At 39.4% G+C, this 16,433-nt stretch overlaps 1 protein-coding gene across 2 annotated transcripts in view; it reads right to left on the reverse strand.

The window, feature by feature from the left end:
• Nucleotides 1-16,433, reverse strand: part of adamtsl3 (ADAMTS-like 3) — a 112,572-nt gene that overhangs the window by 31,513 nt on the left and 64,626 nt on the right. The window contains exon 1 of one of the 2 annotated variants that reach the window (XM_024288324.2): nucleotides 4,652-5,609. The exons of the other annotated variant lie outside the window; for it this stretch is intronic. Within the exon in view, the coding sequence (XP_024144092.1) occupies nucleotides 4,652-4,705 (54 nt within the window). The 5' untranslated portion in view covers nucleotides 4,706-5,609. Of the gene's footprint in view, nucleotides 1-4,651; nucleotides 5,610-16,433 lie in introns of those variants that run through there. 2 annotated transcript variants of the gene reach the window in all.

A 16,433-nucleotide genomic window follows, 5' to 3' on the forward strand; every position in this document is an offset into this window, starting at 1 on the left:
GCGGCTCACGAGACTTGAGTGGCGGCTCACGAGACTTGAGTTGCGACTTTTGAGACTATAGTCGCGGCTCATGAGTCTTGAGTGGCGGCTCACGAGACTTGAGTTGCGACTGATGAGACTTGAGTTGTAACCCACAATACTTGAGTTGCGACCCATGAGACTTGAGTTGCGGCTGGCAGACATGAGTCAGGTGAGCCACTGGAGTAGGTCGGAGCTGTTCCAGGTTCTACCTGGTTTAACTTGGAAAGCACGTTCAATGGGCACAAATTTTGTCCATAGAGCCTGGAGAGAGTCACAAAAGCTTGTGCAATTACTTTGTGAACGCAGAAGCACAAAACATGGATTTACATAGACCTTTCTTTGGAAATGGTTGCATTGGGCGGTGTGATTGTAGTTTTGGATAAATTCCCGCCAAACTTTCAGCCAAAGTCAAATTAGAGATTTTCAATTGATGAAACAAAGACACATGTGACAACAAGAATGAAGCTGCATCACTTCTGGTCTGTTATCTTGCTTTAAATATCTGTGTCATCCTTTAAATTAAGAAAAGTTTGTCCTCTCTTAAAGCTCCGACCACACTCTCTCATGCCTCCTTCCTTTAATTGCATGGTGCTGTGCTTGGCAGTAGAGTTTGGAATATAACTGCAGCACCCAAAACCAATATTATCTGAGGACAGCGTGCACCTCAGGTGTAGAGTGGCAGCCAAAAATCGAAGATCCTTCCTTCCTCCGCCTGTGCTCCAAATTGCCTCTCAGGATTCCTTTGGATGTTTAAAGAGGGCTTTACCTGAAATATGTGCATTTGTAAAAAAATTTGGATCCTGTACAAGATTTGAATTACAGTCGGGTTCCACGTTTTGTTTCGTTTTTTCTCTGCGGTCACACTCATCCTCTTTTTTTTTTTTTTTAAATAACAAAGTCAAACTGAGTTAAATGTTTTACTTTCTTGAACAAAGATGGACGAACCAGGCGTAAAATGAAAAAAAAATCTTTCTGTACCTGTTTAATGCATTGAAAAGCTGGAAAATAAATAAGAGAAGACAAAAAAACTTGGCACCAACAGTGGGACAAATCATTCACTTCTATTGGCAGCAGGAATGTTGCTCTCTTGAATAGAGGTGTGAACACATTCAATAAAATAATCTGCCCTTCAGCTGAAGTTTTAGGGCTCTCGAAGGGTGCAGAGGAACACAAGAAAAATCGTTTTCCACGACGTAAACACTCCGAGAGTTTATTTTTATTTTAGTGCCGCTGAATGGTGGAGGAATATTTAAAGACGGCACAAATGAAGCCATTGTGTACTGCAGACAGCCTCCCATTGTGTGAACTTCACACCTTGACATGGTGATGTAGTGTGAGAACGGTTTTGACATGGAAAGGAGTAATCCAACATGCTTTCACTTTCAACACCTTCAATACGGAATAATTTTGAATATATATCTAAATGACTCAGAGAGTAAAATAATAGAGCCAAGTTACTCTGACTAAAACCAGACTTTTCATTTAAGTTTAAGTGGGTCGCATTAAAATAGAAGCAATTACCATATTTTCGACACCGTAAGACAAACTTGAAAGTCCTATTTATTTATTTTTTTAAACAACAGTGTGCCTTATAATTCGGGAGAGACACCTCTGACATAATTCCGGGTACAAACAACCGGGTGTCGCGATTTATGGCCCTCTGACAGGAATTACTGGGTTCATTGCTATATCAGGAATCTTCTTTCACCGTCTTGCTGCTTTGTAGACTTTTCTAGATGTCATTTTAAATGCTTTTTTTTTCTTTCTTTCTTTTTTTTTTTTCAGCCTACTGTTCTCTGCGTCCTGATTGGTTGAAGACATTGACTGTATATTCACTGAACATATCAACCCCTCCCCTCTCGTTTTTCAAATAGTAAGTATTAGCTGGTTCCAAAAAGGTCAAAATAAAGATTGTTTTTCTTAATGGGAAGTTATTTAAGTTATAAACTGACCAATCAGATGCCTCAGTAAAATTATTATGGTGCCCAATGGCTCCACCTCTAACATTTAATTGACTGCTTCTCCCGAGCCTGCTTTCAGGGAAGGCGTGTGAACTTTAACCAAACTCTCACATGATTGGTGACAGACCGAGTCAGACCAATCGCTGTCGACGAGTTTCAGAATGGCAACGGCAGCATCAGGAAGTCACCGTGATGGTTGTGGCCTGATTTAGCAAGGGCTGGAGGTAAGGCATTTTCTATGGGTGACATCACACCACACTTTGTCCAGTGAATAACATATGTCTATGGTTGTAGATCAGAATGCGTTCATTTAGCCGTATTTACAAAAATAATTATTTATGATCAAACCTTTCTTTTCATTCTATAATATTGAACTTTTTTTCTGTGAAAGTTTGAACTTTGAGAGTTTATACCAAAAAAAGTGTAAAAATATTCCTGAGAAAAGGGTTTCAAGAGTGTAGTGAAGGGTTTTACAGCCTGAAAAAGAGCCTGCTATTTCCCAAAAATTGCAGGCTATTTTTAAAACCAAACCCCTACAATAAACAAGCGACGTTTTTGACACCAAGCGTACATATATTTTTTGGTGTAAAGTTGGAGCATTTACTATGGGCAACGGATTCCCACCCCCAACTATAGATGTATGGTTCGGGCCCCCTCAGCGTCACTTTTTGAGGTTTTGGGTGTCCCCAACTCTTTATTTTTTGTCGTGCTGCTGTTCCCATTACCCCTAGAGCACTATCACCAGGTGATTACATGAGTTTCAAGATGTTGCATTTTTCTGAGTGTCATGGGTCCCTGGGTAAAGTCTCCCGTGTCCCAGGAATGGGTGGACCAAAGGCCAAGTCTCCAGTATCATTATTATTATTATCATTATTTTATCTCAATTTCCTAATTTTTTTAGCATATTTTTAGGATGTTCCTATAAAAAGCCTGTATGTACCACAGTTGAAAATAGAATAAAACAACTCTAATTTATCATGTGCTGTCATATTTTGATCAATATTTTATAACTAATACTTTTTATTGGGTATATTATATCAGGTAAAAATTACCCGGCAAAAATAATGGTGTTTTTTTCTTTTTTTTTTATAGCAAAAGTGTTCTAGGGATCTCCAACCTCCGGGCTGCGACCCGTTACTGGTCCGTCAGCCACTTGGTACAGAGCCGCAGATGTTAACTAGGGGTCCCTAACCCTCAAGACACACACTGGACTAGTACCGGTACCACTATCTTAACCCTAATCCGATACCAGCTCTGCATCTGTTACCATATCCCAAGGGTTAGGGACCCATGATTTATTGGGAACAGCCACCATGTCAAAAACAAAGACGAGTTGGAGACACCCAAAAAATGACGTGAACCATACGTCCATATTTGACAAGTGAGGAGTGAGAGTGTGTAGCCATGGCAGTCAGAACCAGCCTCTAGTGGTCATTTAAGGAACTACAACTTTTCGGTTTTCCAGCTTGACTGGATCATGCAAAAAAAAACGTTGGCAACTGAGTTATTGATCATTTGCACACAGTGCGCCGACAAACACAGCGGCTATAAAGGAGCACTGTCTTGAAGCATCAGCGTCCGAACAGAAGTTATTTTGACCTCACTCAACCCGGCGGCACAGCAGTGGAGCTTCATCTAAAAAAGATGAATGGCTCCTGCAGAGGAGAGCACAAGGTAATAAAAGTCCTCTGATTATTTTCCTTGGGCCCTGGTAGCAAAAACAGCCCTAGTGGAGAGGGGCGGAGGCTCCGCTATATTAAAAGGTCTTGGGGACTGATATAAATGTCTGTCAGCGCCGATGACGCCTGAGAAACAGCAGAGGCAAACAGAATAAGTGGAACGCGCAGTCAAACATTTCGGCAGCGGAGTGCAAGCCAGGTTACTTTGAGTGTTTGGATCCCAGTAAATAAACTCAAGCCGTACTCTGAGCAGCCCGCTTGGGTGTCACTTTGGTTCTCCTTTGAAAAGCAATCAGTGCATTTTTCACTCAATTACTACTAAGAGCTGATTGTTACAAAGCCAAGGCGGCCGGGGGCAGAATGAGGCCAGTGGGGAGACGGGAAAGGAAGTCGGTGGATGATGGAGCGATGGGGATGAAGAGGTTGCTTTGGCTGACTGTGCTGCGATTGTTCCCATGAAGGAGGCTCCTCTAGTTGGACGGATGTCCTTATGGGATTTGGATCCGGTAATCAAAAGGATCAGATGTCCGCTCGGAGTCTTCCCAACTCAAATGGAACGATTTCTTCGACGGAGGAAAGAAATCTGGGGAAACACCTCACACAGTTGCACATGAGGTAGTAAGAAACCACAAGATAACAGATCTCCGTTCAACACTCGATTAACTACACCTGTCAGGAGATGACACAAACAGCGGTTTCCTCAAAAGAGGGAAAGTCTTCAACGGGGGAAAAGAAATCAGATCCGATGCCCTTTTCTTAAAAAAAAAGTGTCAAAACAAACACAAAAGCCATTTTTTTAAGTCAGTGGACATTTGATAGTTACACATCTGCTCAATGCATGAAAAGCAGCTCAGTGACACATTGTATAGAAAACAAAAGAAGCTGAAGTTCAGACCAAACAGATCTATTGAGAAGGCATTTCTTACTCTAAAGACAGAAGTTTAAATGAACTATGAAGACAGAAAACGGCCAAATCGGTGGTGATAGTACCAGAAGGAGAAGAGCTGTCACCAGAAGTCTGCAAGGAGAAAGCTGCAGCTCCATGCTTCTTCAGAGTCTCCGCTCGTGTGTGCGATGCTCGTGGTCCTCCTCCGCATGTCCTGCCTGCTCGCCTGCCGTCTCCGCTCTGACTCACGGCCGCTCTTCCTCTGTGTGCAGCTCGGAGGGAGGGGAACGGAGGGTGTGTGTGCTTCACCGTGTGTGATGGTGAGAAGTAAAAGGGGGAGGTCCGAGTGCCACGAGTCTTCAGGTCTGCCGTACCAGCCAATCAATAAACAGGCCTCCTTTTCGAGCACGCTTGTGCAAACAAGTAGCCGAGCCAGCGGCGGCGGCGTCGTAGACAGTAGGAATAATGACTTACAGACGCAGAGAAACGCCTCTCTTTTCCTATCTTAGATCTTTGTCTCCTGTTTCTGCTTTTCCCTCATTTTTTTTTTTTTTTTTTTACCAACTCATGCCAGTCGTCCTCTTTGGCCCTGGCGGTTTTCGGCTCTCCCAGATTTCCAGAGAGACTTCCAGAGCAGCCGCTATACAGATCCTTATAAATAAGTTTACGTTTCCACGCATGAAAAGAGATGAAGTCGTACGTTTGGCACGGCGCGGCCCTCTGCACAGCTCCGGCCAAGGATTTTTTTTTTTTCTACAAAGAGAGGCCCATGTAAATCAGATGACATGGTCTGAAGCTATCACGATAGACTGGAGTGACTGCTTTTCTCTCTTCGGTTATGAGTTAAAGGTCTACTTCAATAGAGCCTTTCATAGCAGCCAGGGTGAACATTTACGCCGTGGAGGTGGGGAGCGAGCCAGGTGTCCCCTGGAGGGACAAATCCCCATTTTTCTGTTTTAAGAAAAGGCTTGTTGGGAAAGAGCAGTCTTTGCACGGAAAGACTGAAGACTTTCTCCAATGAAAATGGTGTTTTAAACATGTTCTTGAGCACTTTTCTAATAATGGAGGATATAAAAAGAAAATTAGTCCTAAAAGTCTTTATTAAAATTGTTATGAATTGGGAGCAGACGAAAAAATGCATTTTGAAAAATATGGTATTTAAGACATAAAAAAGGGTGGGGCTTCATTCTGATGCATCTGCTTTTAGAATAGATCCATGTAAGTCTTTGCTTTCCTCATCTGAGCTGAAATCTGTACAGCTGGATATCTCCCATACAGCTCAGCTGGAAGTTTCTAATGAACTCCTGCCGCTCTGCAGCAACTATGTCCTGGAAAACTAAAAATGGCACAATCATCACTAAAAGAGCACCGGGAATGCTAATAAAATAGTTCAAATATGATCAGAGTGGGTCTTTAACGCTCACAGATGGGTTTCCAGGTGACAGAATGAACTTTTCTCACGTGGACTAGCAGGTTTACACCGGCCCTCAAAGACAATAAACCTCCAAACTGGTGTCTATTAAAGCTGTCAGGAATGTGCTGGACGTCAGGCGGCGGCGGGGAAGGATGGGCACATCTTCAGCGGGCCGCCGCAGCACTCCAGTCCAAATCCACGACCCTCTGATATTTGCTTTGAGAGGAAATCCTCCCCACATTTGCAAAAGTGCGGCTACTGAAAATAAACCGAGGCAGCAGAGTCGTGGCCCCCCAGCTCACAAACCAAACACCCCAGGAGGAAATGAATGTCTCTGATTGACACCGGCTTGCAGCCAGGTCTCTTCATCACAGCGTTCTGACTGTCAAAGCAAAGATTCACAACGATGAAGAGGTGAGAAGCTGTTGACTTAATAAAAAGCTTAAATATGATAATCCATGGATCAGATGGTAGTAGAAGCTGTTTTCATCCTAAATTCATCTTTAGATTTACTTGAAGGAAACTTCAAAAACGTACGTTTGTTACTCTCACCTGGAAACCAGATTAAATCCAGATTACTAATCAAATCTGTAATTAGGTCAGAGAGTGTGACAAAAACAAACAATCCAGACTGGAAATGACATTAACAGCCTTTGACAGGTCATCTGTGTTTTCTTTAAATAAATGAAGCCACCCTGCTGGTTTCATGGCTTTGAGTTCCAGTCTGACTGCCATAAAAACTGTTTATATAATTAAAATGTGTCTTTAGGTAATACATTGATTTAGAAAATTAAAAAAATAATAATAATTGCAGTAAATAACTTTTTTTAAGATAATAATTATAAAAATGTTTTTGTGTTTAATCCTATGTGAAGAAAATCACTTATACATAAACAAATATGACACAAGTGTTGAATTATATCTGGACAATCTGATTTTTCTTTTGTTTTTCAAAGAAAGAAAAGAAAAATGTAACTTCTTATGAGCGAAAAGCACCACTTTATCACTAAAAAGGAACCTAAATGTGAGGTAAAGATGTCCAACCTTCTCAAAGTAATAAATAATGACTCTTTTTTTATGCTGTATTTATTTAGTACTTAATGTTTTCACTCGAAAAAAAATATAAAAAGTAGAAGGGTTTTATTTTGGTTTACTACTGTCTTAAAATTTACGAGATACCATTTTTTAAACTGGATTTGCAAAGTTTGAATGATCAATTATTATTAATATTAATTATGAATTAAATTTAAATGGCCGTCCTTCATGCAAAAGAAGAAAATATGTAATGAAATATTAAACTGGAAAAAAAGCACATTAAAAATACACCTTTGTCTTTTTGTGATAAAACAGTACTGGTATTTTTTATTTTATTTTAATGTTTGCATGCCCCTGACGCATGCATCGCCTTATATGTGAACGGAGAATTAAAAGTCTCAAATCTAACCATATTTTGATCGATTTTCAAAGTGTTCCTAGGGGAATTTTAATTCTGATTATGCTAATTATTTCTATCCAAAATCCAAAAACCTGTCGATTTCTAGGACATAGTTTCTGCAGAGCGGCAGGAGTTCATTAAAAAAAATTAACCTCTGAGTTGTGGACAGAACTACTGGTGTGGGGTAGCCCCACCCCCTTTCCCATCACCCATTACTGAGAGCTTAGAGCTTGTGGCATCCAGCATATTTTCTACATTACAAATACTCTATTTTTTTTATTGTTTCTGGTATTGTTTCAATTTAAAAAAGGAAATTCACCAAAAATATGTCTTCCATTATCAGAAAAAAGGCTACAAGAACATCATAAAACACCCAAAACACAATTTTTCTCAAAATTAGTCTTTAAATCCAGAATTTAATCTAAAAATGTTCTTGCAAAAGTTTAGTTATTGGCTATATTAGATAGAAAATTTGATCTTTCTATATCTATTTTTTATAAGTTAGTTGAAAAACTATAAAAAGTAAAGCCACACACACCAAGCAGTCACTGTGGGGTAAGAAAAAATCTGCTACTAAAATACTTTTATTGTAATCCTTTAAAGTTAAATTGAGACTTCTCTGTTCCACTTTGTGCTTCAATAAAGGTTAAGGATTAAACAGTATAAACTATTCTATACCATAGATGGTGTTATGACCTGACCTGAGTTAATAGTCCCAGAGTTCTCAGGAAAACAGATGAATGAAGCTAAAGTTACCGGTGGCTGACATTAGGACTCCCTAAAGACTTCAAACCTTCCCCTTCCACCAAGAAAACAAAAAGTTCAACCGGGACAAACGACGACGTAAACGTCAGCTCCACCAACGACATTTTACACCTCTGCAACGGAGGGCTCACCGTGTTTCCATGACACTCCAAACATAAATCCAGTTCCTTTGACAAACAACCACATTTCCCACAATCCCTTCTTTCCCTGTTCTTCAGCGTGATTGTTTATGAGAGCTGCTGCCGGGCTCTGTAACTGAACAAACATGTGGTTGCAGAAGCCAAAGCACTTTCACTCAGGATCCCACAGCTCTGGAAGAAGAAAAGATGTTTTTTAAGGATAAAATAATGCTTAAAGTCCCACTCCGATTTTATTTAAAGGGTTCCCAGTTCTCATTTTTTACTTAAAATCAAAAAATATCTCATTTTCTAGAACGATGATTCTGCAATTGTGCAGAGTATTATTTCATCTGCTGCTAATTCACAACAATTTGAGTAAAGAAATACTCAGAAATGCAATTTTAATCTTAACCGTCTTCATATATGTCCTCCATCCTGAGAAAGTTGTTAAAAACACCAACATTTTCACCGAAGCGGGTCTTTATTAAGCAAAAATGAGAGAAAACCCAGCTGTCAGCTACCAAGTACATCACAGGAGTCTTCAAATAAGTTTAAAAAAGTAGCTTGTGTCTCGATAAAGAGGGAGCCAGGCATTAGTAAAAAGGGGGCAGGGTGTGATCTGGCATGAGCGTGTCCCTGAAACCTCCACGTGGAGCCCAGAGGAGGGACATGGCACGTTATTAAGAATCAGCCCCTGACATTTACTGCTTCCTGAGGCTCGTGTGTTCTCTCTTTTTTCCCATCAGGCAATGCTTCAGCGGCTTTCTGCGGAAGGCACCGGCTAACTCCATCAGGGTTTCCCCTTCCACCTCCAATCCCACACAGCCCCCTCCCTCACCCATCAAAGCCGCAGTGACATTTTAAAGAGGGTATGAAAGGTGGGATGGGCATAAATTAGCCGAGGAAAGCCACTGGAGTCGGTTAAAGCGGCCTGCCGTGGTGGGCGAGGAGGAAAGGGAGCGTGGGACCAAAATCCAGATCAGGATAGACGCTAAGGACTGCGGCTTATTTATGGACTAGCCAGCATCAGGCTGATCCCCCACCCCCCCGCATGCACTACAGAACACAGACTGTATAACTCCATCATCTGGAAATTATAGGTTCTCGCAAAAGTTTGCACATGTTTCTAAAACTGTACCAAATTTGAGGAAATCAGTAAAACCAGATGGCTTTAAAGTGGGTACGACCGCTGTGTTTACATTAACAGATGAGTGCATCAGTAAGATCAACCCAGGCGGGATTTAAGGTTGCAGTTTTAGGAGTCGGTTTGAACATCCAGCTGCTGCTGTGTTTGGATTTGGTCTCACAGGTCGGAAACAGATTTGAAATCACAAAACTCAGTCAGACGCCGGAAGATGAATTCTGCTGCTAAAAACCTCTCTATTCAAAGAAGAAAAAATGTTTTTAGGATTTTTAAATTATGTCAATTTAGCTTTACCTCCCACAAATTTATCGCAACTTCATGTGAAAAAAGTATATGTATGTCTATTTTTTGCAGCGCTAGCGCAAGCATAGCTGCAACATTTCAACAGTTAAAAAGGGTCAAAACAAAAAACTGAACACGGAAAAAAAGTAAAGCTGACTTTTTCTAAGAATTAGAATAATTTTTATAAACAACATACAACCCTTTTTTTAGTACAGGTGATGTACTGGAGACAAGTAATTACTAGCATAAATCTACGCACTTTAAATAAATGGGATCTTTAGCGTAATTGCATAAATACTTTATTACTGTAAAGTGTTGCATATCAACGCAAGATTGCTTTTCTACGCTTCAGAATCTGTTGGAAATACATTAATTGCATAAACGGTTGAAGAGTTACGGTAAGTCATAGAACGCAAACACTGGAGATAAAACTCCATAGTTACAGATAAAAACCAGAAGCAGACAACAATGTTATTTTAAATTGTATTTAAAAATGAATGAAAGTATATTAGCTCTAGTCTATAAACAGCATCATTATTATTTAAAATGATGCAGAATCATTTTAAAAATGTCAAATATTTATATTCATATATAGTGGTCATTGACTTAATTAACATGTAACCTAAAAAAAACATAATTAAACTTGTACTTGTTCTAGTACAGTCTTGGGATATATTGCGACAAGTATCGTTTTGTGAGACATGTATTGGGATATGTGTAGACTCCTGCCAATACACAACACTACATTAAGGTTTTAATCATCACGAATAATCCATATTTTTAAGCCATTTCTCCATGAATTTGCATTTTGTCATTTTCCCGCATCAACTAGTAACGATTTACACCAGTTCACAGCCTTATAATGCAGTGTGTCTTAGAAATGTTTTCTTGGTGATAGGAAGTCTCGATGAGGAAAAAAACGAAGACCCACTCATCAAAGTTTAAGACAATTTAATGCTTTTTAAGTTAAATTTAAGACCTTTTAAGACCATCCTACAGAAGGACTTATTCCCTCTAAGCAAAAACGATCCAAATCAACGTTACAAATGCTTACAGTCCAAACAGACATTGAATCCATTAGGTTTGAGTTTCCCTGAATGTAATTTATGTTTTACAGTCAAATCTGTCTTTTTGTCATATTTACTCATTTTGACACCAAAGTAAACAGAAAAAAAAGAAGTAAGCCGAGCTGAGAAATCTTTAAAATAAAGGGATCCATAAAACATTTGGAGACTCTCGTTTTCTCAGTTGTTTGGTATTTGAGAGAGCAATATTTATTCGTCCAAAGAAGTACAGAATGACCTAAACGTGTCCACGGGGACAAATGTAAAAGAAAACCGTCTCTGTAGCTGAACAACATGTGGTTGCTCTGATTGCAACATCCTCTCGCTTTTGGTCCCCTGAAACTAAACAGAAGACCCGGCTGCTCCGTTGGGGGTTGCTCACATTTGACATGCATCCTGCCCGTCTCATCCATCTTCAAGTCCTTCCTGTCTGAGGGACTCACTGTGACTGCTCAGTCAGCATCCGCACTAGAGTGATTCTCCTGCTCCGTTTCATAAGATTTTCAGCATGTAAAAACGAAATCACACGCTCAGTGATTTCTGAAATCTTGGTATGAAAACATTCAGCTCATTAAGGACATTGGTGCTTGTAGTTTTGGGCTTCTTACCTTTGAGACATTTTACTTTTTTTTTTTGCAATTTTTGAATAATTTCTTCAAATCCTTTGTGCACTTAAGCCTGGGCTGAATGGCACCCTAGGCAAAACGTGATTTTTGCCCAGCCCTCCTCCCACCGCACGCACACCCACACACAAATACCACGGCCTGACAAAAAAAGAAGTACCACAGCTGCCTGGAATATGTTAAAATAAGTATTTATTTTAATTGTCAAGGATTAAATAATAAGCATCTAAAAATGTTTTAAGAATAATAACACTTCTCCCTAACCGGGACACAAACCCCGTCCTTTGCAATGACAGGGAACTGCACTAACTCCTGTACCAACATTCAATATGGTCTACACAGTGGGGTAGATCTTTTGACAGGCATCCTCTGTGTTAAGAGTTTAAAGATTTCCATTGTTAAGGGTTTAAAAAGAGGAAAAGAAAAAATATATATTATATTATTGCTGCGTCAGGCAAGGAGGGGCTATTAATTATGTCAAACTTTTGAGTTATTTTATTATTGGTTTTAATTATTACATTTTTTAACATGTAAAAAAAAAAAAAAAAATCATTGCAATTTAGCGCCTCCTCCAGAAGATGGTGCCCTAGGCAGCTGCCTAGCTCACCTATGCCCAAGGACAGTCCTGTTACATTTTCTGCAACTTCAAGTCCTTTAGCAACTTTAGCAAATGCAAAAGATTTAGCTTGACATATTTAGCTTTTTCAGCGAATCCCTTTAGCAATTACAATAAATTTCTGCCGCAAACAGCTTCACCATCCTCAGCGACCACTTTCAGCAAAAAGCATTCACACTAGCATTATTGTGGATTATGCCACTTTTCTAGTTTGTTTTGGTTCCTTTCTGCATTTCAAAATAAGTGATCAGCTTTCAAGGTTTCATTTGGATTTTAATTTATTTTCAATATTTTAAAATTAAAAAACACATAATTCTTTGAAGTTAAGCTTAAAATATGTAAGAATTTCCAATTTGAGTTTTTAACAACAACAAATATTTTTGACCTATGAGAGGGTATACTTGCAGGTAGTCTGAGAACTTTAGAGCTCCTAAAGGCTTTTGCTTCTTTAAGAGCCAGGAAAACCTGGTGCTAAGATTAAGAAATGTATATTTTAAAGTTGTTTCCAGCAATCAACACAGTGAAACACAAGCTCTCTGGCTGCACCGGACTTCATCAGGATCACAGGGAAACTGCAAACGGGACTTGTGAGATCAAGCCACAGCAATTTGGAACGAACAGCCCGGAGGATGATAGGAGGAAGTGCAAAAGAAAAACATCACATGTACAATGGAAAACTGACTCAATGAGAGCTAACCTGAGAGAGCAGACAAATGGAGCCAAACCCAGACTAATTAGTGACATCATGGGACTCAAACAGAAAAAAGCTTTTCTTCTCGGACTGCAGACATGAACCAGGCTCTGAAGGAAAACTCTCTCAGAGCTGCAAAGCAAGACACAATTCAGCCACAGATATACGGAGCACCTCCAAAGAAAAAGGCGGCTGGTTTATCTCAGAAGCTTCATGATGCAAGAGTGCTTCCCTTTGGCTGCAGAAGACGCGTCTGATCCCCTGCATGCGCTTCACACGGCTAAGGTTTCCCTTCCTGACCCCAAAAATTGAAGGCGCTACGAGGAACATCTGCTTTTCTTTGTTTAAAATCCATCCGTTGTTGATTTTGGCCCCCGAGAAGATCGGAGGGAGTGATAGTAACATGATAAAAGGTGGTCAGAGGACGCTTAGCGCCGCAAAAGCGTGCTCTGAAACACTTTGTTAAACCGTGCTGCAATTACATGCAGCGTTCCCGCTGTGAACCATACCTGACCTGCAAATGTGGAAGCAATAAAAGATGAACCGGAGGTTTCACTCTTCTAATGTTAAACAGAAACACCCATTCAGTCTTGAGTGTGCTAGTCCTTTAATTCTGAAGACTGCACACCTTTTTTCCCTCAGTGTTGGTGTTTTTGTTTACATTAGACACATTTTAGAAAGCTAACACACCCCATTTAAATTGGTGCAATTTTCCTTGATTATACCACACGTCTGTTTATATGGTAAAGTAAACTGATAAGGCTTACGTCTTCTAAATAACTACAACTGCCACTTCTGAGTCCCACTAAACCCAAGAAAGTGGCAGCAAACATCCTCAGCTTTCACTCCATGGAGTTTTGTGACAACTCCTCAAAAAATAAGTTTGTTAAACTGAACACTGACTTCCATACTGAAGCCCACTTAAAAACAAAACTAAATAGAGCTAAAATTAAGTCATCTTCCTTTTTTTAGTCTAAAATGATCCAACTTCATCACTGAAACAGAAACATTTCTGTTTGTTTTTTTTAATCAATTAATTACATTAATATTCTACTAATTGGTGACTACATTTTTGCTTTTTGAAATGAAGGGAGTGTTTGGCCTGCTGAAAAAAATGGGTTTTAAACAGTGTCCATATAGGTTTGTGTGCAATGAAAGCATGAAACTCAAAATTTGTGATTTGGTTGAAAATGTGTATTTCAAAGAATAATCAAAGCAGACAACAATGTATTACCAAAAATATACCAACCTTATTCATTAAAAGAGAGGAAAAACTATCATTTCAGGAAATGAAATTGAATTTATTATAACAAGGCACCACAAAAAACTGTGGAGTTTAAGAGCAAATATAGTAATATGATTACTGGTAGATATATAGTACATATATGAAACTTACAAAAACTGTCATTTATCTGTAAATATTTGTGAAATGTAAATTGTGTTGGGACACATTTGTGTGTGTTGGGGACTGAGATTTATATTCAATTAAATTAGTGTTTTTACATGACATGTGTTGAATCTTTTCATGTTTGTATATTTATCTTTTTGTGTATTTATGGGTATCTGAAACTAAATGTGTACTTTCTAGGGAGGGAAAATGACTAAAATAGATGGTGTAGTATTAAACAGGTCTAGAAATTATTAGAGGTTTTTAAGTACAAGAATAAAAGCTAAATATTCTTTATGATTCATCTTATTCTTTCATTGTACCTCTTTCTAGGAGAGTTGGGGTTTCAAAGGAGAGTGAAAGCAAAGGTGTATTGTAACATTAGGAGCAGACATGCTTTGTTCTGCCCTGAACTCTGTATCATATCAAAGGGAGTTTGAAGATAAAGCCTGGCAGCTGCTCTGGAGCTAAAGTTGACTCAAACTCAGACACCTCTGTGAAACAAAGATCCTCAGCTCACCATCGCAGTAGGACAACAAAGAAATCCTGATGCACGAAACTTAACCGCAGCCTTCAACACCGTCGACCATTGCTTTTGGACAGGCTGGAAAATTGGTTTGGGGTATCCAGATCCGCTTTAACCTGGTTCACCTCCTATCTCACTGGTAGATCCTTTTCTTTTCCGTGGTATCCTCTAAGTTTAAATCCTCCTCTGCATCCCTCTCTTTTGGTGTGCCACAAGGCACTGTTTTGGGACTTTTACTGTTCACTGTATATCTGCTGCCTTTGCAGCATATTTTAAGCTCTTTTAATGACATTTCTTATTATTTTTATTCAGATGATATTTAGGTTTATGTATCATTTAAACCTCAGGGTGTTTTTAAAATACAGAGTTGGATGAACAACAACTCTCTTCAATTAAATGAAGCTAAAACTAAGGTCCTTCTTTGTGTTGCTGACAAATAACACCCCCAGATAGTCCAGTGGTTTAGTCCACTTGCCTTTTTTGTCAGGCCTTCTGTCAGAAACCTCGGGGTAACTCTAGATCCAGTTTTATCTCTTGACTCTCATGTCGGTTCCCTTGTTCATTCTAGTTTCTAAAAAACATTGCTAAACTGAGTCCATTTGTATCACATTCTGAGATGGAGATGCTCATTCGTGCTTTTATTTCTTCGAGTTTGATTATTGCAACTCCATCTTCACATGTCTCACTAAAACATCTTTAGAACGGCTTCAGGTTGTCCGGAATGCTGCTGCAAGGTTTTTAACCAAAACTTCCAAGTATTCACATGTCCCCAACTGCTAATCCAGCTGCACTGGCTCCCCGTCCATTTCAGAGTGCAGTTTAAAATCCTGGTTTTAACTTATAGAGCTTTCAATAACCAAGCACCGGCCTATATAAAGGACCTTATGCAGCCGTACGCTCCCAGTAGGTCCCTCAAGTCATGTGACCAGGGCCTGCTGGTTGCTAAAAGAACTCGGTTAAAAACTAAAGGTGACAGAGTCTTTGCAGCTGTGACTCCATCTCTCTGGAAGTCCCTTCCTCTCAGCCTCAGATCTATTGACTCAGTGCTTTCCTTTTAAAAAAACAGCTAAAACACATCTTTTTAAAATAGCTTTCTCTTAATTCTTGTTTTTATATTCTGTGTTTAACTTTGTGTTTTACTCTATGTTTTACTGTGAAGCCCTTCGTGATTTTGATCTTGAAAGGTGCCATATAAATAATGATTATTATTACTTTTATTATTAAATCTTAGGGGTTTAATTGTGTATAAATTCATAACATGCATCTAAACCTTTGGCAACACAAAATAAATGGCGGTATCTCCCTCTAAGGCATGAATTCTAGAAGAAAGCCAGACAAATATAACACTTGTCTAACCAGACTCATATTAACTTCTTCTTCTTGTGCAGTGTTCCTTTACAGATGAAGCTTTACCTTAATTGAGGTTTCAACTCTTTCCATCCATGAAAGTCCCTGGACATGGTTTCAGCTCAGTTCCATATAGAAGGTATGCCCATAAAGCTGATGGCCCGTCTTATTTCTCAAAACCACAGTGGCTTTAAATGCATAGCCCTAAGGAGGTCAGCATAGAAACATGGCCCTGGGGACACACATTTTAGCTTTTTACCAAAGCCTCAAGACAAACATGAGGTCAGAAAAAAGTGCTTATCCTCGCATCCAAATTTCCCCTCAGATTTTAGTGAAAAAATGAAACCACCAGAAGATGCAGACATTCCAAGAAACATGACCACATAAAAACAGCCAACAGCACTGCTGTTAATACAGGCTGAAATGGTCAAAGTATCAATGTTTAATAGTACTGGTGATGCCAAGTGAGCTCC

The sequence above is a fragment of the Oryzias melastigma genome, linkage group LG18, assembly GCF_002922805.2.
Source record: "Oryzias melastigma strain HK-1 linkage group LG18, ASM292280v2, whole genome shotgun sequence".
In the NCBI taxonomy this organism is placed as follows: Eukaryota; Metazoa; Chordata; class Actinopteri; order Beloniformes; family Adrianichthyidae; genus Oryzias; species Oryzias melastigma.